The 23928-nt window shown below is 30.1% G+C and overlaps 3 protein-coding genes across 4 annotated transcripts; 2 read left to right on the top strand and 1 right to left on the bottom strand.

Moving 5' to 3' along the window:
- The first annotated feature begins 149 nt into the window (after positions 1 to 149).
- LOC105802056 (protein EMBRYO DEFECTIVE 514) lies at positions 150 to 1219 on the top strand. Its single transcript, XM_012633472.2, has 2 exons — positions 150 to 692; positions 764 to 1219. The coding sequence occupies exons 1-2, from the start codon at positions 330 to 332 to the stop codon at positions 1049 to 1051; spliced, it is 651 nt and encodes a 216-aa protein (XP_012488926.1). The 5' UTR covers positions 150 to 329; the 3' UTR covers positions 1052 to 1219.
- Positions 1137 to 3114, bottom strand: LOC105802055 (malate dehydrogenase, chloroplastic). 2 transcript variants are annotated; one of them, XM_012633470.2, is made up of 2 exons: positions 3096 to 3114; positions 1137 to 2600 (listed from the first exon to the last, which is right to left on the bottom strand). In XM_012633470.2, the coding sequence occupies exon 2, from the start codon at positions 2592 to 2594 to the stop codon at positions 1371 to 1373; it is 1224 nt and encodes a 407-aa protein (XP_012488924.1). In that variant the 5' UTR covers positions 2595 to 2600; positions 3096 to 3114; the 3' UTR covers positions 1137 to 1370. The 2 variants fall into 2 exon arrangements, with proteins under 2 accessions (XP_012488924.1, XP_012488923.1); XM_012633469.2 differs by lacking the exon at positions 3096 to 3114 and adding an exon at positions 3028 to 3085.
- Positions 3115 to 7216: 4102 nt separating this feature from the next.
- LOC105801421 (GDSL esterase/lipase At1g74460) lies at positions 7217 to 9862 on the top strand. Its single transcript, XM_012632723.2, has 5 exons — positions 7217 to 7511; positions 7644 to 7774; positions 8207 to 8446; positions 8534 to 8783; positions 9485 to 9862. Exons 1-5 carry the CDS (start codon positions 7271 to 7273, stop codon positions 9724 to 9726), a joined length of 1104 nt encoding a protein of 367 aa, XP_012488177.1. The 5' UTR covers positions 7217 to 7270; the 3' UTR covers positions 9727 to 9862.
- Positions 9863 to 23928: the final 14066 nt, after the last annotated feature.

Below are 23928 nucleotides of genomic sequence, written 5' to 3'. Positions count from 1 at the left end.
AATCCAGAAGTTTAAAGATAACCATCTAACCAATAAGAAAACCTTCATGTATTATTTGTTCTATAAACAAAACAACCGGGTTTACTAGCTCAGTTGGTTGTAGCTTCCTGCCACGAAGGTCGCAGGATGGAAGCCTGTAGACCAAACAGTTTATTTTTGGCAGCGGTTAAAATAATAATTGCCATTAAAATGGACCTGGGCCTGCTCAGTGCTCCCCCATATATTTCTTATTTGTGCTTTAAGCAATTAGTAAAAAAGCCTAGATTAATTCCTTTTATTCCGAAAACCAGAAAATCAAGAACAAAAACCTCAGGGTTTTAGCTTTTGCAATGGCAGAGAAAGGGGTATCGGCGGAGCCTGTCGAGACCAATCCACCAACCGAAGACATGAATCCCGAAACCCAAGTCCCGCCCTCCCCGAATTTCGATGACAGCGTCGACGCTGGGTTGGTCTACAACGGCGGCTCGAAATCGAAGCGCCAGAGAGAGGAAGACGGCGGAGAAAGCGACGAGGTATCCAAGAAACAGAAGGCGGAGTCGTCCGTCGACGATGAAATCATCGAGAAAAACTCAGTGCCCTCAGTTTCGAGTCGGGTCCGGCTTGGCCCGAAGGAATTCGGGTCGTCCGTGGAGATGTTTGATTATTTTTACAATTTGCTTCATTATTGGGCTACTCATCTCAACCTTAATAAGGTAATTATAAGACGATCATTGCTTCTTGGGAATTTTTAGCTCTGGTTCATAATTCACCTTATATTTTACAGTACGAACACATGGTGCTGCTTGAATTGCTTAAAAAAGGTCACGAAGAGCCTGATAAGAAGATTGGTAAAGGGATCAAAGGTTTCCAAGTTCGAATCCATCCGGTGTGGAAAAGTAAATGTTTCTTTGTCATCAAGGACGACGATACCTTCGATGATTTTAGCTTTCGGAAGTGCGTCGATCATATACTTCCCCTGCCGGATGAGATGAAACAACCTGATACAAACAAGGCATCCAATGGCAGTCGTGGTGGAAAAGGCAGTGGTCGAGGCCGTGGAAAGAGGCGGTGAGCCGCCAATGCCATCTTGTATATCTGCTTTTGTTTTGCTGCTTTAGACTGTGTCATGTATTGTGTTTTAAGGATGTTGCCAAAGATTAAAAGAAAGTTGAAATGTAGCCTTTATTTTAGATTGTCAAAAGTTCTGATTCAGAAATGTTTATGTTTTTGTCGTTAACAACATCAATACGCCCTTCTAAATTTTGTATTCTGTGATGTAATTGGAAAAAGAAACCGAAAAAACTTTGATTCTGCAAAACTGAAACTACTGATGCAGGCCTGGCTCTCTCTCGAGAGGAGGCTTAGTTTTGGTATGTCGAAAACTTGGGTTTTTAAGCGGTAACTGGTTGCTTCTGCACGAATGCAATTCCCTTCTCGATGCTGGCCTTTAATTCTGGCTTAAGAGCTTCCAATGTCTTATCTTCGTACTCGGATAACCCTATGAGGTCAGATGGAATAAGTGCCTCAACCCCATTCCTTCCGAGCTTGATCCTAGATGCAAAGAATGGAAGATTGGTCAGATCGGATTGTACGAAAGAGCACTCGTAGACGTCTCCATCTCCATCCAAAGCGCGAAGGGATGATTCGACAAATCTCGCGGCTGCATAGGCCATGGACAGGGTGGCAGACCCTGCACCTGCTTTTGCCTCCACAACCTCTGTCCCGGCATTTTGAATTCTGACAGTTAGTTGCTCCACTTCTTCATCAGTAAAGCTAACAGTGGGTTTCGTCTTTGACAGCAGCGGTAAAATGGTGATACCAGCGTGTCCCCCTATGACCGGAACATCCACATCGATGAGTTTGAGGTTTTTCTTCTGAGCAACGAATGTGTTAGCTCGAACAACATCCAATGTGGTAACACCAAAAAGCTTCTTTGGATTGTAAACACCCTTCTGCTTCAGAACTTCAGCAGCGATTGGTACCGTGGAGTTAACTGGATTGCTAATAATATGAATGAAGGCATCGGGACAGTTATCAGCAACAGCCTCAACCAAGGTCATCACAATGTTGGCGTTGATGTTGAAGAGGTCATCACGAGTCATACCAGGCTTTCGGGGAACTCCGGCAGGAATAACCACTACATTTGCACCTTTCAAACAATCTCCTAATTCCGAAGCACCGGTGAAATCCAGAACTTGAGAAGGAGTATTGCAGTGACTGAGATCAGCAGCAACTCCCTTCACATTCGCTATATCGTAGAGGTTCAGTGCCGAAACTAGCGGAGACATCTTGATTAGAAGTGCCAATGGCTGACCTATCCCTCCTGCAGCTCCAAGTATAGCCACCTTGTACGACGCCACCAGCTGTAAGCCATAACGAGACCCCCGGTTTGCTTTCCGTGCTTTCAGCGCAAAAGAGCCTCTAAGAGCGGTACTGCTTTCCTTGCCGATGAAGGAGGATTCCGTCTCACAGTTCACAGATGTCACCTCCTTGAGGCCACTGAAACTCACAAGTGAATATCGGGAGCCAAACCTTACGGCCGAAGGCCTTGTTTGTGGCAGTGCATTCCCCCGGCTTCGGAACGACAAGAAGGTAGCTGTGGATGGTGCTGCCATCTCACACTGTAAAGGAGGGAGAAAAGGTTTGTCAAAGGCTAGCCTAGCTAAAGGAACTAACAGAGCCTTCAAATCAAAGGCTGAAAAAATACTGAGATTCCATTGCCTTAGTAGCGTATATCTAGTTGACAACAAACTATTCAAACTAGACTAATTAAGCTTCTTCACCATTGGTTTGAGTTATATTCTTTCTATCAACAAATTCCTCGCAGTAATTTTCACAAACATGAAACAAACAATAATGTCAATAACATTAAACATCCACAAAGAAGAAACCGATACAATAAACAACTAGAAACAAGCAAAGCAATCAAAACCCAAAATCATAGTTTAGATAAACAAACAAAAACCCAGATTAACATTCGAACAAACAACAAAACCCATAGTTTAGATTTCAAGAATCTTATAACACCAAATGAAGATCGAAATGAACCTTTTTGAGATCTGAATATAGAGAAAGGTAGCTTAAAAAGTAAACAGAGCAATATATAAAGAACTGACCCTGTATTCTGCTGTTGATATTTATAGGAAGATATCAGCCAATAGAGATATTTTTGCAAAAGAAAAAAAACCAAAATTTTCAACCCCACCTGCTGCTTTTTGCAGCAATGTAATGTATTGTAATCACTATTTTTTTTTCATAATTAATTAATTAAAAGCATAATTATTTTTTGCCCTCTAACTTTACAAAAAAAAGTTATTTACTTTTCATTTAATTTTTTTCTTTTAATTATTTAACTTGTATTTTTGTCAAAGCACACCAATATGAACTTTGTTGATATGACATAAATGTGAATTCCTCGTAAATGACACTTTAGTATTTACTTAATTTTTAAAATTTAAAAATATTTTATACTCATTTTAATGATTTTTATTTTTTTCTTTTTAATGTTTTTATTTTTAAAAATAGTTTTATAATTTTCTTTTGAATTTTTAAATTTTAGAAAAATAATTAAATGTTGACGTGTCATCTGTGGCAATCTACGTGTTTGTAACATCAAGAAAATTAAAAACGTTAACTTTTTCATTCATCTTAAGGTGATTTGACAAAAAACACAAAATTTAAAAGATAAAAAAGATGAAAAATTAAATTATAAGGACTAAAATAACTTTTTTCATAAAATTAAAAGTTCAAATAAGTGATTATGTCTTCTGTGTGCCCAAATACACCGCTGTTGTTTGGACCAAAAATGAGTTGATTCTTTACTGGATTTGTTTTTCACGTGTTGTTAATGGTGACCGATGATCAATTCATTGTTTCTACGGCTGAGATCTAAAGTTTTTGCATCTTTACGCTATTGCTATTTTTGGTATAATCTCAAATTTAGCCTTCAATATTTATATTTTTATCAATTTAACATTTATTCTTTTTTAACTAAATTTAACTATTAATCTCTCAAAAGTGTCAAATCATTTTTAATGAAAATTTTGATTAAAATATTGATTTTTAACAATATTGATATGATAATCATGTGGTAATCTCATATGTCACATTAATAAATAATTTAAAATTATAAAAATATTTAAAATAAATTTTAAAAAATATAAAAAATTCAGAAAAATATATATGAAGTACATTTCAACTTATATGTCTTATTGCCATAGGGTTACCATATTTAAAATTTTACTATTTTAATTAATATTTTTAAAAAATAACAATTAAGCTTTTTTTAAAAATTGATGGTCAATTTTAATTTTTTTAAATATTGACAGTAAATTTTAACTAAAATAAATAAATACTAAATTGATAAAAATGTAAAAGTTGAGGGATGGTTTTTTTCCTTGTCTTTCTGTTTTGTTTGATAGTTTATTTTGGTTTTAACACCTGTTCCAACATCGGTGAATTGGGTATTATTCAAATAATAAAAATTATTTTAAAAAGTTATCTTTAACCTATTTTTAATTAAATCGAATAAATTGATTCCAATATAAAATAATCGTTTTAATCTTAAAGCCATATAAATCATTTTAAAATTTATATTATATAAAAATTGATATATTTTTCACGTCGATGTCATATTTTATATCCTTTGTTGTCTTGTTTTACGTGTGCTTAATAATGTCATGCTCATGCAACACAAGGCCCTACATTCCATGCGCAACATATATAAAACTATTACAATAGTTGTGTTCTGAACTAAAGGCAAATTTTAAACACACACACAAAATAATAATAATAATAATTAACACAATATATAAAATATTGCACATAATAAATATATAGAGGTCCTTATATTATGAGTTAGATTATTACATTTTGTTTTCTTTATTTAAAAATATACAAATTAATCCCGGTACATTAGATCAAAAGATAAATTGGTCATTTTGGTGAAAATTTTATCCACTTGTACTATTAAAAATTGGTCATTGTACGTCAGCACAAGGTATACGTGACACGTTACGTATCGTTATTTTGGTTATTTCGTTAGTCATGTAAATTTTTAACAAAAAAGACCAGTTTATATTTTGATCTAATATACAAGGGCTAATTTATCCACTTTTAAGTAAAAGGAACAAAATACAATATGACACATACATAATACAAAGATCTTCATGGTATTTTAAAATATAGGAACTAAAAATGTCTAAATTAAAGTATAGGAATAAAATCCACAATTTGTATATTAATACAAAGACTAATACCATAATTTAACCAAACCATATAACACAAATACAAGGGGGCAAAACGAGTGGTATGCATATATGAATTGCGTTGTCTTTTGCTTAGTTTGTAAGGGTAAGAACCTTTGAGTATCGGAATGGTACATTGATTATTGAATATAAATAAAAGTTTGAAAGCAATAGCCATAGGCTGAGCTCACCAATTTGGTATAATTTCCTTTCAATTATTATTACTAATATCAACCTGACTTCACCCCTTACCTAATCAAACGATGCGAATCCGGTGAGAAAAGAGTTAATTAAATATGAAGACATCCGATTTAATCTGGTGAAGAATTAAAGATAATTACTCACGATGTTAATGTCTTTTATCAATTGTATATAATTTTAATTAGTATAATAATAAATTTAGCCCCCGATATTTATATATTTTATCATTTTGGTTTTGATTCTAAAATATTCAACAAATTTATAACCTTATCATTAATTCATTTATGCAAATGCTACGAGCTAAATTTATTAAATCATGATCAAATTGATAGAATATACAAATTTTGAGGGTTAAATTTGTTATTATGCCAATTTAAAATTATGACAATTGATTGGAAACATTAACATCGTGATTAATTGTCTTTAGTTACTCACATTTAAAATTGATGAGATTAAATTGCACTAATTTTTTTACGATGACTAATTTGCTCAATATTGATATTAAGAGGGATGGAAAAGTCTTTTAACCAAAATTATTTAATATAAATTGGTAATTTACAAAACTATATATATAAATAAAAATACTTTAAATAGGATTATGATAAGAAAAATATATATGAGTTTAACATTAATACATAAATTACGAGTTGTGAAGCGAATTAAGTTTTAACTTAATTGAGATTATTATTACAATAATTAAGAAAAATATTATAGTTTATGAATTTTTTAATTCAGGTTTGTTAATAAGAATAAGAATGGTAGCTTTTTTTTGTCATTAATTGGAATAAAAATTTGAAAAGATTCAACGTTTATGCTTGGTAAAGCTAGCTTTTAGATGGAATGACTTTATTATTTTCACAATCAATATGAAAATAACATCATTTTTAAATTAATTTAAAGCAAAAAATAATCCAAGAATAAAATAAATTTAACCTAAAATATTCGAATTTAAACTTGAATTACCACACAATTCAATTAGAGATAATTTTTTAAACAATTTAATAAATTATCAAGATTTATTTAGAATAGTAATTAAAGTTTATGTATGAGATAATACATGGTCGAACCCTTGAACGAACTTTCTCTTAAAATCAACATATTTCCCTAAATAATTTTAAAATTGACTTAAAAGTCTAAATAAATTCCAAAATCGACCTATAAGCCTTATTTAACTCATAAAACCGATAGAGAATAGATTGATTAAAAAAATCATTCCAATCCAATTCTCTCTTTATTTGCCAACCAAACATAGAGAACATGGCATGATAATCATCCACCAAACATATCTTATGAGTGTTGTTTCCTTTCATTTGCTGAGTTTATCAAATAAGACGACTCATTCCAACAATTATTTCAACCGAAGTTTTAACAAAATCATTTGCCCAACATTTTATATATATTTATTTGGACCAAGATTCTCGCCCAACATTTGAAGCAGCAGCCTCCAATTCTTCCAGGCAAGAAACTAAACATGTTAGGTAAAACTCGAATAAATCCAGAAAGAAAAAAAACCTTCCAAATTTCCATTATAAATGATAATTTATGGTATAAAAAATGTTTATAATCAACGTGAATATATGAATGGAATACCTTTTTTATTCTGCAACAGTAAAAGGTAGTTAAAGTTAGGTTTGAAAACCCTAGAGAACAAAGTACGTTGGTTTATCAGACAAATATATCCTATACATTTCTTGCTGTTAATTACAAACATGTTCGTTTAAACAGTGATGTTTCCCTTAGTGTTTAAAACCCAAGCTTTGCAGCATCAAATTTCCAACTCGTAACCCATTTTTAAAGGTCTTGGAAAAAACACAGCAGCCCCCTGCCTTAAAAAAAAAAAAAACATGAAGTTTGAGATAGCACTGAGTTTACTACTTGTGGTTCTTGTCGGAATCACCATCATTCAAGGTTGTAATGGCAAGGCCGTACAATTCATTTTCGGAGATTCCTTGTCCGATAACGGTAACAACAATCGCCTTTCGATGACATTGGCTAAGGCAAACTTGCCTTATTACGGCATTGATTTTGGCAATGGTCTGCCTAATGGAAGGTTCACTAATGGCCGAACCGTTGCTGATATAATAGGTAATTTTGATCAAAGAGTGAATACATTGCTGTTAGAATATCCGAATCGTGTTCATATATTTTATCATGTTATAATCAATATTACGACATTTGTACTTTCATGTTGTGTAATGTTGTATTGGTATATATCAGGTGACAGCACAGGTCTCCCAAGGCCACCAGCTTTCTTGGATCCATCTATAAATGAGGATGTTATATTGGAAAATGGGGTAAATTATGCCTCTGGGGGTGGTGGGATTTTGAATGAAACAGGAACTTACTTTGTAAGTTTTGCTTTTTAACCCTAATTATACATGATTGATCACCACCATTGAGTTAGATCTTAAAACGGTAAAAGTACATTGGAGGCCCTTGTATTAAGAGCCGAATTAAAATTTTCCCCATTTATTCAAAAATGGGCAAATTAGTCCCTACATATTAGATCAAAGAGCAAGTTGATCCTTTTGTTAAAAAATTCATCTATTTCTACTATTAAAAGCTGGTCATTATACGTCACAATGAGATACACATGTTATTCTGTTAGCTATAACAGTTTTTAACTGTAAAAATGGATGGATTAATTTTTAACAAAAAGAACTGCTCATTGATCTTAAATATAGGGAGGCAAAATACAATCTAATTCTTAATACGATAGCTTCCATGGTACTTTTACCATCTTAGAATGAATATTTATAACTTGTATTGGGTTATTGCAGATTCAAAGGTTGTCACTTTGGAAACAAATTGAATTATTTCATGGGACAACTGAATCGATAACAAAGAAACTTGGGAAACAAGCAAGCGATGAATTCTTTCAAGAAGCTCGTTATGTGGTTGCTTTAGGGAGCAATGATTTCATTAACAATTACTTAATGCCAGTTTACAGAGATTCTTGGACATACAATGATGAAACTTTTGTCGAATACTTGATGGAAACACTTGAAAAACAACTCCTGGTAAATATATAATAATCTTTGCTTTCATTAACTAATATAATGCTAATTAAGTGTATGTTTATGTTGGGTTTTTTTTTTTCTTTGAAGGTGTTGCACAAGTTAGGAGCAAGGAAGTTAATGGTGTTTGGTTTAGGACCAATGGGTTGCATACCACTACAAAGGGTCTTAAGTACAACAGGAAAGTGCCGAGACAGAGCAAATAAGTTAGCTCTTAGTTTCAATAAAGCTGCAAACAACTTATTAATCAGTTTGGAACCTAAACTTACCAATGCTAGCTTCAAGTTTGGTGATGCTTATGATGTTGTAGATGATGTGATTCGTAATCCCTACAAATATGGTGAGTCTATTACCCCAAAATTAATAATATTAAATTACCAAAAAAATATTATCTATGAAATAATTTTACAAACTAATTATATAAAAATCCATTAAAATGGTTAAATTAAAGCTTTAGAGATCATGGTACCTTAAGTCTAAATCTCATTATGATAATATTTTATGAACATATGAAAAGATAAAAGACTCTCGATTAATATTAGTTACTTTGTAAAAATAAAATTTTTTACACATTTTCAAATTGAGTTATTGATAGGTTGAGTCATAACACTAACTCCAAACTTAAATAATAATATAAATAGGAATACTATTTGGTACACTGTTAATGTAATTTTGGACTCACAAATAAGGGCAAGGGTTAATAAGTGTCTTATAGAAATATAATAAAATATTTTTAAAAAAGATATGCAATAACTTTTTAAAATTAATTGTGAAATTAAAAAATCAGTTTCAACGTATCAAATGCTAAATAAATTATTCTTTTGCGCTATTTTTTCAATCAAAATTTTCTATGGAAATAATTTATATCGTCACCAAAACTGTTTCGTTGGAAGAAAATCATACCAAATAGTACTTGCGACGTAGGAAATATATTGTCCCAAAGATCATAATTTTGTCGGTAATTTCATAGTTTCTTTTAAAATGATATCGTTGGAAGAAAAATGGATAGTACATCATAGTCATGATTGAATAACTCTACAGGATTTACTAATGCTGATTCGCCATGCTGTTCGTTGGGGAGGATTCGACCAGCGCTTACATGTACACCGGCATCAACATTATGTGGAGATAGAACTAAATATGTGTTTTGGGACGAGTATCATCCATCGGACAGTGCCAATGAACTTATTGCTAAAGAGCTTATAAAAAAATTCGGATTTACAGGAGTCGGTTCTCCTTCTCCAGCTCCAGAATCCGACATTGCTCCTTCCCCATCTAATTAATTTATATATATACATATAATGTTTGTCAAAAAATCAACTTGCTTGTTTGGTTTAACATCTTCAATGAGTTTCTCCATTGTAATAAATATTTGGTTTAAAGCATGATTTTACTTTTATAATCTATATCACTTTTTTATATTGGTATTTAAGATTTTTTTTTTATAATTTTAAAGTCACATATTTAAATATCATCGGATTTAATTTAAATTTATTTTAACGAATTAATTATTTAATTATAACTATTGATACAAATATTCAATACCCAATACCCACTACACCAAAAGAGGCCTTTAGCGGTGTCTATAGCGGCGTTTTAACACAAAACGCCGTAAAAAACCGAGCAGTAGCGACAAGTGTTAAAAAACGCCGGAAATTATAAGCAACAGCGGTGATTTCCCAAAAGCGCCGCAAACGAGTCAGGTAAACGGTACCGTTTTCTTGGTCAGCTTCAAAGACATTAGTGGCGCTTTAAACAAAATGCCGCAAAAGTGAAGCATTAGCGGCGCTTTTACAAAAGCGCCGCAAAACTGATTACACAGACGACGCCGTTTTGATTTACGTTTGATGACATTAGTGGCGTTTGTAGGGAAACGCTGCAAAATATCATGTATTAGCGACGCTTTCCCAAAGCGCCACAAAGGTTTTTACCGAACGACGCCGTTTTCTTGTTGAGTTTTAGACACAATAGTGGCGCTTTCTTTAAAGCGCCGCTGAAGTCAATCATTAGCGGCGCTACAGAGGAAGAGCCGAAAAAGTTTTAAGCGTACGCCGTCTTAGGGACAATAGTGGCAGCGCTTCCCTGGAGCGCCACAAAAGATTTTACCGAACGACATCGTTTTCTTGTTGAGTTTTAGACACCATAGTGGCGCTTTAAAGAAATTGCCGCTGAAGTCAACCATTAGCAGCGATTTGGTGGAAGCGCCGCAAAAAGTTTTAAGCATACGCCGTCGTTTTCTGTTGTGCTTAGGGACATTAGTGGCGCTTTGCTAAAAACGCCGCAAATGTCAAGCATTAGCGGTAATAGTTTTAGGCAAACGACAACGTTTTCTTTTTCAGATTTTAGAGATATTAATGGCGCTTAGCTAAAAATGCCACAAAATTCAATAATTAGCGGCGCTTTTACGGTAGCGCCCCAAAAATTTTTAAGCAAACGGTAACGTTTTGTTGTTAAGGTTTAGGTACATTAGCGGCGCAACTTTAAAAACGCCGCATAAGTCAAGCATTAGCGGTGGTTTACGTTAACGCCGTAAAAAGATTTAAGCAAATGGCGTCGTTTTCTTGTGGAGGTTTAGAGACATTAGCGGCGTTTTTTTAAAGCGCCGCAAATCATTAAGCAAAACAATATTTTTTTTTGTTGAGCTTTCAACGCATTGGCGGTTTAGGGATTATGGATTTAGGCATTACGGTTTATTGTTTATTGTTTAAGGGTTGAGGTTTTAGGTTTATATTTTATATATGTTTTATGATTTAGGGTTTAAGATTTAGGATTTATATATATTCTATGATTCAGGGTTTAGGGAATATGGTCGAGTTAGGGGTTTAGGGATTATGGTGTAATAGTTGGGGTCTAAAGTTTAAGTGTTTAGGGTTAATGGTTAGGGGTTTAGGGGTTTATAGTTAATGTTTTGTGATTAAAGGTTTAGGGGATATGGTTAATTAAGGGTTTATGTATTATGGTTTGTGGTTTATCATTTGAGGTTGGAGCTTAGGGTGTAGGCCGTGTTAGGGGTTAAGGGTCATGGTTTATGATTTATAGGTTTAAGATTTAGGGTTGAAGGGATAAAAGGGTCTAAGTCAATTTAGGGTTAAGGGTTTAGGGTTAAAGGTTAAGGGTTTAAGGTTTAAGGTCTAAGGAATAGAGTTTACGGTTGATGGTTTTTAGGATAGGGGTTGTGGTTTAGGGTTTAGGTTATTTAGTATTTTTGAAAAATACAACCTAACTTTACCGAATTAAATTTTTAAATTGAAGTTTTAGAAAAATACAAACACACTATACGGATTAAGTTCCTACCTTAAATTTTAAGAAAAATATCATCACTAAAAATCAAATTTCCCATTTAATAGAATTAAAAATAATATTGTCATATTGTTGTATGATATTTTAATTTTTTAAAATTATTAAATATTTGGAAATCTTTTACAGTAGTGGCGTTTGGGCCAGAAACGCAACAAAAATGTGTTTAAAATTATGTAAAACAGCGCCGTTTGGCTACAGGAATTTGATTTTTAGTGGCGTTTTTCATAAAAACGCCATAGGAGGTATGCAATAGTGGCGTTTTTTTATAGAAACACCGCAAATCCATAAATTATTGTGTGTACGAAAACGGCGTCGTTTTCTTAAATGATTTTAACTCTTTAGTGGCGTTTTTATTTAAAACGCCGCAAATTGTAAGCTTTAGTGGCGTTTTTTTCTGAAAATGTCGTAACTGTGTATTACAAAATGTTCAGAATGTCGTCGTTTCGTTTGAGGAACAGTTCACTTATTCAGAACATCGTCGTTCTGCTTGGCGTCACATATTTTTCCCCTTTCGAACCCTAAAACCCGTACCCACCCCCTAAACTCAACTTCCTTCCCCTTCCCCTTCCAAATCCCTAATTTCCTTTCGAAATCTCCTCCAGTTCCCTAATTCCAGACATTCACTGAGTCTTTTAGTTTATTCGGTTCTTCATTTCGTCGGTTTAGTTATTCAATTCTTCACAGCATTTAGAGGAAGACGAACAGTGGAATAGTTTTCTGGGTAAGCATGAACCGGTTTGATTTCCCTCTTTTTTTTCGTGTTTAGGGTTCAATATCGTTAACATTGATGTTCAACTATGGTTTTAGGGTTTCTGAACACATAAAACAATCTCATTTTTGAGTATCGTGGAATCACATCCGGCCCGATTTACTTTCTCTTCGTCTTCGTAAAGGTATGAAATTCTTTTCTCTTAATTCTAGCTTTTACCAATTTATTTTGTTTAGGGTTTTAAGCAGTAACTGTCTTATATTTTGACAATAAATTGTATGCTTTCGAATGCCTAAGTAATTTTTGTATTGATATATATTTTTATTTGTTTGTGGTTAAAGTTAATTTCGAAATTAAAAACGATTTTGCAGCATATTGTAAACCTTGTTTTGTATTTCTAATTATTTTTTGTTTAAAGGAGTCAGGACGTTTGTTTTGTCTTTCTATTTAGGTTTAATCCGTATAAAATTTAAGAAAATTATATATATAAAATACGCTATTATAATATTTTGATTTAGATAATTTGACAGTTGATTATTCACTTAAGTTCATGTAAATTTGTTTTAGTGATGAAGTTGAACAAGTTTAGTTTTTTCTTAGTTAATTTTTTCTTTCCTTTGGTTGCAGCAATTTAGTTTTAGCAATCTAGTCTGCAAATTTGGTACCTCTCACTCGTTTGAAGCAATACATAGAAAGGGTAGATAACCAGAAGGTTAGTTTATCCTTTATTTTATTTGTCTTTTCGTTTTATAAATTTACATGTGATTTTGGACTGTTTTTATATTTGGTATATTTGTAGTTGGGACTATTTTAATTTGCTATTTGGTTAATGCTGCTGCAAGTTCTGCTTAATGTTGCTGGTTAATGTTAGGGGTTAATGTTGTTGCAAGTTCTTTTTTTGCTGCACGTTGTGGTTAATGCTGCTGCTTATTGTATTTATTTCTGGTTATTGTTCTGGTCTTCAAGATGTTTTTTGCTCCATCTTTCTACTAAGTGTTTGAATTAATTTCGGTTATGGAGTATAATTGCAAATATTATACAGTATTCTTATGGTTTGTAAAGATCCAAATTGAAATCAAATATAATTGCAATTGTTAACTGAATCAATTTAAAGTTTTTAGTTCATGTAAATTTGTTTCAGGTTCGGATTTGATTTGGGTTCGTTGTAATTATATATTTCAAATGATTAAATAATGCATAAGCTTACAAAACATAATTTAGGTTTTGTAATTTAAATGGTTTTGGATTTAGGATATAAAGGATTTTAATTGGTTTTTGCAGCTAATTAGATTGTACCTTCTATTCTGTTTTTGCTGCTAAGATGGTACATTTTATTGTTTTTTGTTGCTAAATCAACCATGTACGGATACCGAATTTAGACTTTGCTTAAATCTCAAATTGTACTTCATGTGTTCGGTTTTCTTTGTTGAAAATATTTTCCTTTACTTGAATTTGAACCATGTACGCAACCTTTCGTGCAAAAAACGCAATCAATTTGGGACACAAATATTACTCATATATTATAAGAAAAAATCTTTTTAATATATAACATATATTAATATGGACATATAACCTATATTCCAATTTTATTAATAATAAATTTTATAATTAATCGAATAAATGTAAATTGGATATATAACCTATATTTCAAATTAAATAACTTACATAACTTAAATAACTTACATAATACATAACCTTCCTAACTTACATTATTTACATAATACATAACTTAGTACATAACTTACATAATTTTTCTAAATAACTTACATAAATTAAATAACTTACATAAATTAAATAACTTACATAACTTACATAAATTAAATAACTTACATAACTTACATAACTTAAATAACTTACATAATACATAACTCTCCTAACTTACATTATTTACATAATACATAGCCTACATAACTTACATAACTTACATAACTCACATAATACACAACTTACATAACTTACATAATACATAAAAATATATCATATCATAACTTACATAACTCATTTATAGTTATATCTGGCGTTTTAACTTGCCCGTGCAAATTATTGTCAACGTCAGACTTCAAGAATTAAGAAATGGACCGGTCTTGGATGAATTTGTCAAGGGTTAGCAACGGTTATCGAAATAGAGTGCAGACTTTTCTAAATTTTGCATTTCAATATACAAGCCAAGAGAACGTGATTCTTTGCCCCTGTAAGAAGTGTGTCAACATAAACTGGCATTATCGTGAGGTTGTATACGAGCATCTAAAATACAATAAATATGGGAGGAAAAGAAGGTGGATAACACAATACATTAATTTTTAAAAATATATTAAAAATACAATGTTTTTCATTTAATTAAGGTGTTAAAAAATTAAATTTAAATCATTAATATTTTAGAGGAGCTAAAATTAAAATATTATCCTTTCTTTTCTTAATCCAAAAGTTCAAAATATTATCCTGTAACCAATGAAGAAAAGCTTCATATATTTTTCTTTCGAAAAATGAAGCAACTGGCTTTCCAGCTCAGTTAGTTGTAGTTTCTAGCTACTAACACGAACCTGTAGACCAAATAATTTATTTTTTGGCATCCTGCCGTATGAAATGAAGCAACCTGATACAAACAAGGCATCCAATGGCAGTAGTGGTGGAAAAGGCAGTGGTCGAGGCCGGGGAAAGAGGCGGTGAGCCGCTAATGCCATATTGTATTGCTGCTTTAGACACTGTCATGTATTGCGTTTTAAGGATGTTGCCAAGGATGCTTTTAGCTTGAATGCAGCTTTGTTTCTCTCATTGGAGAAACGTAAGAGCATTTCAATGGTGCTGTTAATGCCAAGTTGATACCCAACTATTGTAGCTACAACCCCAAGCTCACTGCAGTGTTAACGGGAACCTGATCAAACCCCCAATTTTCAACGCTATTGATCAACCAAAATAAGCCCGTTATCTTCAATAGAAAATGTTGTAGGTCATCTTACTGTTCTCACTTTGGTTTCTTAAGGGTTTATTCATTCTTCTGAGTCTGTGCCCAAATTTTCTTGCATTTTGCTTCACTTTCTGGCTAGCCAAACAACCTACAAAACTAAATCCCGCCCCTTTCCTTTTCTTAGCTCTCGCCCATGATAAAAATAACAAAATCTTTATTAACCTCAAACCTTACTACACGAAACCTATGTTTCCTAAATTTGTACTAAATCGAAAAACCTATGAAACACAAAAAATATTGGAAGCACATGGCTCGCGGCCTGCAAAATCTGCTCGTGCACAAGTGAATCACATTCGGGTTTTGCTTAAATGGAAATAGCAAAGAAAGGAAAGTGGAGACTTCGAGTGGGAAATGAAGCGATTAACGAAATTTGGAGAAGCCAAAAGAAGAGAAATCAAGTTAAAGAATTAGAAATGCTTCATCGAGGAATGGATTGGTTGTGGGTGGTGATGGAAGGCAAAGAAAACTCGGATTATACTCAAATCAAAACAGCGAATCGAAGAGTAACTTATCGTACAAAAGGAAGAGTTACTTGTTATGTTGAAGAATTTGTCTATATTGCTTCTCGGATTGCAAACATCATTTTAACCTTCCATGTTTTCAGTTATGTACATTTGGTTATCCGCTTTTGCAAAACACGGTTTTCCTTTTATTTCAAATCGTGACTCCATACTTTTCCATTCAGGTTGTGCTGGTATCTCAATTGCTTTGTTGGACAGGACAGTTTCTTGGCATGGAATGTTCGAGGTGAGCAATGTTGTAACCTGTAGAATTAATTTCTTTTTTTTTTTTTGCTTTAATCGTCTTTTCTCGAACTCTTTTAAAACCACTTGCTTATATTCGTTGTAGAAACGAGCACCCGCGTTGTTGGACAATCTTGTTCAAGCTTTTCTAATGGCTCCTTTCTTTGTTTTGCTCGAGTTAGGGCGAAGTATCTTCCATGTTCCTTCATGCAAAGTTATAAACAGTGTGATTTGAGCTTTTGATTTGGTACAGGTTCTTCAATCATTTTTCGAATACGAACCATATCCTGGTTTTCACATGCGCGTAAATGCAAAGATCAAAACCGAAATCAAGGAGTGGCAGGACAAGAAACAGAAAAAGGTTTCTTAGATTAAATTGTTGTAAGCTGTATGTTTGGTAATGAGTAAATTTAGGTTAAAGTATAATGTATTGTTGTGGTATTAGTGTTGTTAGGCAACATTGCATGGGTTTTATTGCAGTGCGATGCTGATGTTTTCCGTTGCTATGAATTGAACAATAATTTGGTGTCTGATTTCCTTGTTTGGAGTAGGACCGGAGGTGTAGTATATAATTATAATGCATTTATGTAGTATATATAAAACATATATATATTCATATTTACATCGAAGTTCTTGATTGAGTTTGTGTCATGAGTGAATCGGACAGATATCGATATAGTTTGAAAAATTACATAAAATTTTTCTTTCACGTCATGTGTGTGAGTGTCATATTTTAATACAGATGATGACAATAGCATAAATAATTTATGGTTCATAATTGATGAGATTGGAACCCATAACTTTTTTATTAACTAATAAAATTAACATTGAAATTATTTTAATTATTAAAAAATTAATCAAACTGAAGAAACTTGGAAGATCCAATGAGTTCAATTTCCAATCTAATTTCTTAAATATTATTTAATTAGTACTTACATGATTCGTAATATATATGAACTTCAATCATAATAAATTTAAATAGAGGTTTTACATTCTGGAACTTAAATAAAAATATTTTGAGAAAATTTATACAACATTTGCACATGAAGCAACTAAAAGTGTTAGTGATTGAGGTTAGGTTAAGTTGGTTTGATTTTTAAAAAAAGGTTTAAATCTAATTAAGTACAAGCTTAGTTTATTTTTTTACTGTTTAAAAAATAAATAAAAAATATTTAAATTGACCCGGCTCAAGGCTAAGAAACATAAACTTAAATCTGATTCAAAGCGGGTAAATTTGATCAAGTCGGGTAGGCCGCCCAACCCATGAATACCTCTAGATATAATTTAGGTCAAATTTTGCTATTAGGTCATGTATTTTGCATAAGTTGTGAATTTAATGTGTACTTGAATTTGATTAATTTTAGTCTCTATACTTTTCAAATTTTAACAATTTAGTTTGACCAAACAGTAAGAGTTAATTTTGTTTGGTTAAATTTTACTATAGTCATGTATTATGCGTAAAGATAGAAATTTAGTTCATGTTCTCCAACAGGATCATTCTTAGTCTTTTTTTTTTTCGGATTTCAAAATTTTAGTCTTATGTAAATGAAAAAAGTTAAATCTATTAATTGGATTTGTTGTGAGTAATATGTGGATATGACAAGTTGACACAAAGACTACACATTTGATAAAATGTTTGACGGATTAAATTTTAAAACAACAAAACTTAACTTCATGAATTTAATAGTTGCCATTTGATTAGGACTAATTTTAAAATTCTAAAAGTGCAAGGAATGAAAATGGCTGAATTAAAATATAAATACTAACTTCACAATTTACTGAAAGTACAAGGTCTAATAACATAATTTTACCTGTAATTTATATGTACGTAATTTGTCGGTGCTTGTTTATAAGTACATGGTGACAAATTAACATACAACCAAATTTAGTTTGATTAAGGTAATTAAATCCATCCTTTATTTCTTATCAATTGTTTATCCTTTTATTTAACACATCGAAAAACATTATTTTATTTTATTTATTAGATTAATAAATTCAACCATGAAAATAATGATGCATAGTTAAAATGTAAGTTTGATTTGGTCATGTAGCACTTAGATTGAGATTAAAAAGTGGGAAAAGAAAGATTAGCTTATATTCTTGTAAAATTAATAAAATTTTAAATATCAAAATGAAAAATAAATGTAATTATGTTGATTGAGTTTTAATTTAATTGGTATAGGCATTGTTGTCAATAAAAAAAGATGTGAGCTTGACTGTATTGAAGCGCATTATCATCGTATTTATAGATTGAGGAGGGACTATGGGTAGTTTTAGGTGTATAGGATAAGAATTTATAATGAAATTATTCAAATAAATAAATGTAATTATTCAAATTATAAATTAAACCTTTTAAAAAGGATAATCGCTTTTAAAAAATTCATACACTTATCTATATTTATTTAGAAATTTTAGAAATTCGCAAGTGTTAGGAGGACGAGAATGGAGAAACGATTTGTATATATAATTAAGCCAAGTGTTGTCTAAGCCCACGTGTCAGAATATAAGGAACTTATCGACTTATTCTCCAACTCTAACCGAGGGAAATAGTCAACTCTTGGGTTTTATTAAAATAACCCAAGTATGTTTAGCAAATACAATGAAAAGCTACCATGTGGAATAAACAAAAACTGCCATACGTACGTGGCCGATAGGGATGTTGATTAATTGATGCGTGTCACGCAATTATTGGGTTTCATCTTGACAGTAGAAATGTTGATGTCTGTAGTCACTTTCGAACATTAAATTTATTTTTTTTATTTTTATAATTAAACTTAAATAATATGTTTTATGTAGATTTTAAAATATTTTTAAAAAAAATTTAATCAAATTAAAAGTACAAAGCTAAAATTATATAATATTCTCGTTCAAAGATGAATGACATTTGATTTTGATATTAGATATAATGTTATTTGTTGCTTCTTTATTTTAATTTTTGTGAAATTGTAAACAAAAATTATATTTCTAATCAAATATTAAGTTGATAAAAGATTAAATCAAAATATAACTAAAAAATTGGAAAAAGTATAACATAAAAATAAATCCTAACCAAAATAGAGTAAAATTACATTAGTTCAAACAAAATCTATAAACTTTAAACTTAGTACCTTATTTTTAATTCTATTAAATTTAAATATTGATAAATAATTTTGTAAATATACGGATATTATGTAAATTTAACCACATCTATAAAATATTAAATATATGAAAAATAAGTTACAATCATTTTATATTTTATATAAAAATTATTTGATATAATTAGCGGAGTTTTTAAATTTTATATTGAGAATTTAACAAAGATAAATAAACTTGACATTTATCTCATTCTCAACCCATTTATGGGGTTTAAAATTTTCACTGATAATCTATTAGATAATTATCCTACAAAAATCCAATTAATAAAATAAGACTTAATTTAGATAAAATTTTTAAATCCAATCTTTTATCAGTAAAACAATGTATGATTAAAACTACTTTTTTATAGAAAAGATAAGCTTATATTATTATCTCTTCCCTTTTCCTCTTTTATTCTTTTACTTTTTTAGTCAAATTGGCCTTCAGATTGTGCTGCACTAATGAGTGGAACTTAGGGTTAGAAATTGGATTTGGGGAAATTAAAAAATTCCAACCCATCAAGTATGTGATTTTCGACCTAATTGTTTCAACTTGTTGAATTGACAGTATTTATGATATTGTTTATGACGTTTTTAATAATAGGGTAAAGCTTAAACAGCAAACGCACTTTGAATCCAGGTCACATCTGGGGCAGTGAACATCCTTGATCATTAGAAATTGTTTATAACATTAAATAAATGGAAAATTACTTGATATGTTGTTTGGAGTTTTTAAATTTCACAAGCAGAGATCTTTTTTCCTTTTGGAAGATACAGGAGCGAAACAATCAACCTATTGATATTGGAAGACCCAAAAGATTCTTCCAATGTATCATTTCTGGGTCCAATGGAATTCATAGGTATAGGAAGAAGCCCTGTCAAATAGAGATTTTTTCTTTCGACCATATTTCGATTGTTAATACGATATATAAGGACCGCTACTACAAATAGTACTACACCCTTGATCGTGAAATATCGATTGCTTGTTGAACCCTGTGAATTGCGAGGAGTATAATAAATTATTAAAATTTATATATTTTTGAAAGAAAACGACCTTAATATTTTAAAACCACTTGTTACTATCAAATACCAAATATTCACCCTAAATAAATATCAAATCATCTAATAATTAATAAAAATAAACATTTAATTTAACATTTTTGGTTAAATGTATAAATTTCATTATCTATAAATAAAATTTTGAAAACAAAACATATAAAATCAATTTATTATCTATTCATTCATATTCTTATTGAATTTTAACTAATTAAATAGTTTTTATTGATTTATTACAAATATAATTTTTAATATATTCATCCCATTAAAAACTAATTATTCCCATTTCAACCAATTCAATCAAAGGAAATGATTGTATGAAACATAGACGCTACATCATTTTATATCTCTTATCAATTATTTAATGTCATTTCAACATTTTTTTTCATGTTATTGACACATCATTTTAGTATTTTTTTTAACTTGAACCCTGTACCATGGACCTAGAAACAGGGTCCAAAATCTAGAGTCTGTGGTCCAAGGTTTAAGGTTTAGAGTTTCTGGTCTAAGGTTTAGGGTCTAGAGTTCGTGATCTAAGATTTAAGATCCAAAGTCAAAAGTTCATATTAAAAAAATTACTAAAATAATATATCAATGGCATGAAACAAGATGTTGAAATGATATTAAATAATTGATAATGGATACAAAATGATGTGACGTCTCTCTTTCACACAATCCTTTCTCTTCAATCAAACGTTTAAACACATATTCAAAAACTTATAATATATACACTTTTTTCCCAATCGTCCCCTTTTATTTATCATCATTTTTAATCGGGATTGAACCCAATATCTAATGTTAACTAAGGGTCTGTTTGATTGAAGGAATTGATTTTCCGAAAAATTATTTCTAACTTTTCCAGCGTTTGATTGGCGGAAAACATTTTCCATTTGGAAAATGAACTCCAAAACAAGGGAAAATGGGTTACATTTAAGGGAAAATGTCTTACCCTTTCAATTTCCGTAAGACATTTTCCGTTCTCTCCTCTCTATCGCCTCCTTCATTCCTTCCTTCATTTTCGGTAGAAAATTGCTTCTATTTATCGACTTTCCAGTAACTTGTTTTTTTAATTATTCAATACTTGTTTTTTTAACACAATTACAAATAATTTATTTGATATTAATTTTTTTCAATTTATAACGATTAATATGCGGCTTAATAATTGAGTATTATTATAAATAAATCATTGCAATATATGTAAAAATAATTTAAAATATAAAAATTTATTAATATATATCAATATATGTAAAAACAATTTTTTCGAAAAATATTTTCAGGAAATCTGCCAAACAACCGAAAATATTTTACACAGATTCAATCAAACACCAGAAAATATTTTCCTGTAAATCATTTTACAGAAAAGTAAAACATTTTCCCGAAATCATTTTACGAAAAATATTTTACTGGCAATCAAACAGACCCTAAAATTTCATTTCAACAGAAATCATTTATCATTACGGGTTGATTAGTACAAAAATTTGACCTATGCTTGGACGTTCACTCGCCTAACTTTTGTTTTTTGAGCTACATCGTATACCTAACTTCAATTTAATCTTAATCAACAAGAAATTTATTCCATTTAATAGGAAAGGTTAAATTTTAAATATTAATGGTAATATTTTTAAATTGGTCCTTCAACTTTAAAACATTTTAATTATATTTTAATAAAAATGATAAATTATTCCATAAATTAATGGTTTCGATAATAGAATGATATGTTTGATATAACATTAAACATTTTAAAATTTAAGGACTAAATTAAAATAAAAATATAATTGGAGGATATATGGTACAAATAACTCATTTAATAATATAAAAATTGTATTTGGAATTCATTAGGAGAATACATGTTATTTTTTCTTCTAAAACTGTGTCCTGCGAATATTCTTTTTTTCTTTATTTGATTAAAATTTAATTGAGCATAAAATTTTTTAAAAATTATTCTATAAATTGTCTATTTCTAATGTTTCGATATCAATCTAAAATAGACATTCATTACCCATAGTAATTAGTCCTGTTAGAATTTTTATTTTATTTTTGTTTAAATTTAACTATAAAAAATTAATATTTTAATTAACTTATAAATAGGTTACCGAGTGAAGCTTAGATCAGGAACGAAACTAGGAGGACTATCAGGGCCTGATCTCCCCTAAAATGGTAAAATTTTCACTTAGGTCTTTTAAAATTTTAAATTGTTAAATGTAAAATTATACTTTGATCCTCCTAAAATATAAAAATTAATTTAATCATTTAAAATTTATAAAGACATAGTCTATTAAAGTAGTAAAATTACATTTTATAATTGAATAAACTTTTTTTCATTTCAATGTTTTATCATCCTAGAAACAAAATGGGGATAAATGAGTCAATTTTGTATTGATCAATAAATAGAATAAAACGAAGATTTTGCTTTTAGAAAGCTCCTTTTTTTATCACAAAATGGGGATAATATATATATATATTTACGGGTTTAATTGAATTGGTATCACTCGATCTTAATTTAATTATAAAAGTATTTAATTTTATAAATAAATATTATTTAAGGAATTTTATTTCAAATCTTAATAAATCTAGAAATATATATATATACAAAAATCATAAAAATTGAATCCAATAAATTACAGTTTTTATTATAACAACTTTATCATTCCAATCAAAATCACATTTAAATTTTATATTATTTTATATTAATTTATTACGTAAAATTTACACACGAAGTGTGCCCTACTAAATTATATTATAAACTTTTTTTCACAAAATAGAAAAATAATACATGTTGGCCGAACACAGCAAATAAAATCATCAACCCTAAAACCTTATTGGACCATATCTTCTAACAAATATCAAAATCAAACGAAAGTGAATTAACCAAAAAATAAAAATTACCAACATGCTCTTAAATATATAAATAATTGCCTTGGAACAAATTGTTTAATCTTTATTTATATTCTCTATTCAGATTTATGGTAAATGTAATTTGCATAGTTTTAACTGTACAGTAATTTTGTCATTACCCAAATACATCATCACTTTTTATTTGCTGTATAATAATATAGCAACTAGCATTATCAAAAACTTAAATCTATTTCGGTTTTTATTTGAGATTGTATATATTACAACAAGTATGAGTTTAATTTTTTAAAGGGTCGAAATTAAATTGTATATTTTTACGATAGTAAAAGTACAATTTCACCATTTTAATAATTTATATATTTATAATTTTAAATGATTAAATCAAATTTTTATCATTACTAATTTAAAATTTTATAAATTATAAAAGGTTTAAATGAAATTTTTCCATTTTAAAAGAATTCAAGTCCCTTACTAGCCCTTGGCTCCGCCATTGCATTACAATAATATTTTTTCTCTTAAATATCACTCCACCAATAAAAAAATGTAAAATTTCAAGTTTTCCAATAAAATTACAAATATTACTTATTAATAAATGATAGACACTTGAGTTTTATATTTTGTATTAATTTGATATACGTATTTGTTTTGTCCAATTTAGTACCTACATTTAATAAAAGTTATAGAGTTTGGTACCAAAAGATAATAATATTAATTTTTAGTATTTAATTCGGTTTTAGGATTGACCT

The sequence above is a fragment of the Gossypium raimondii genome, chromosome 11, assembly GCF_025698545.1.
Source record: "Gossypium raimondii isolate GPD5lz chromosome 11, ASM2569854v1, whole genome shotgun sequence".
NCBI classification, from domain to species: Eukaryota; Viridiplantae; Streptophyta; class Magnoliopsida; order Malvales; family Malvaceae; genus Gossypium; species Gossypium raimondii.
The sequence above is the reverse complement of the archived record's forward strand: the minus strand, read 5'-3'. Positions and strand labels throughout refer to the sequence as shown.

What these genes read in the sequence shown, in the direction of transcription:
- LOC105802056 (XM_012633472.2), top strand. Translation starts at nt 330, where the DNA reads ATGGCAGAGAAAGGGGTATCGGCGGAGCCTGTCGAGACCAATCCACCA. An exon ending in CTCATCTCAACCTTAATAAG is followed by an intron (nt 693 to 763) that starts GTAATTATAAGA and finishes TATATTTTACAG; the next exon opens with TACGAACACATGGTGCTGCT.
- LOC105801421 (XM_012632723.2), top strand. Translation starts at nt 7,271, where the DNA reads ATGAAGTTTGAGATAGCACTGAGTTTACTACTTGTGGTTCTTGTCGGA. An exon ending in CACTTGAAAAACAACTCCTG is followed by an intron (nt 8,447 to 8,533) that starts GTAAATATATAA and finishes TTTTCTTTGAAG; the next exon opens with GTGTTGCACAAGTTAGGAGC. An exon ending in TCGTAATCCCTACAAATATG is followed by an intron (nt 8,784 to 9,484) that starts GTGAGTCTATTA and finishes ATAACTCTACAG; the next exon opens with GATTTACTAATGCTGATTCG.
- LOC105802055 (XM_012633470.2), bottom strand. Translation starts at nt 2,594, where the DNA reads ATGGCAGCACCATCCACAGCTACCTTCTTGTCGTTCCGAAGCCGGGGG.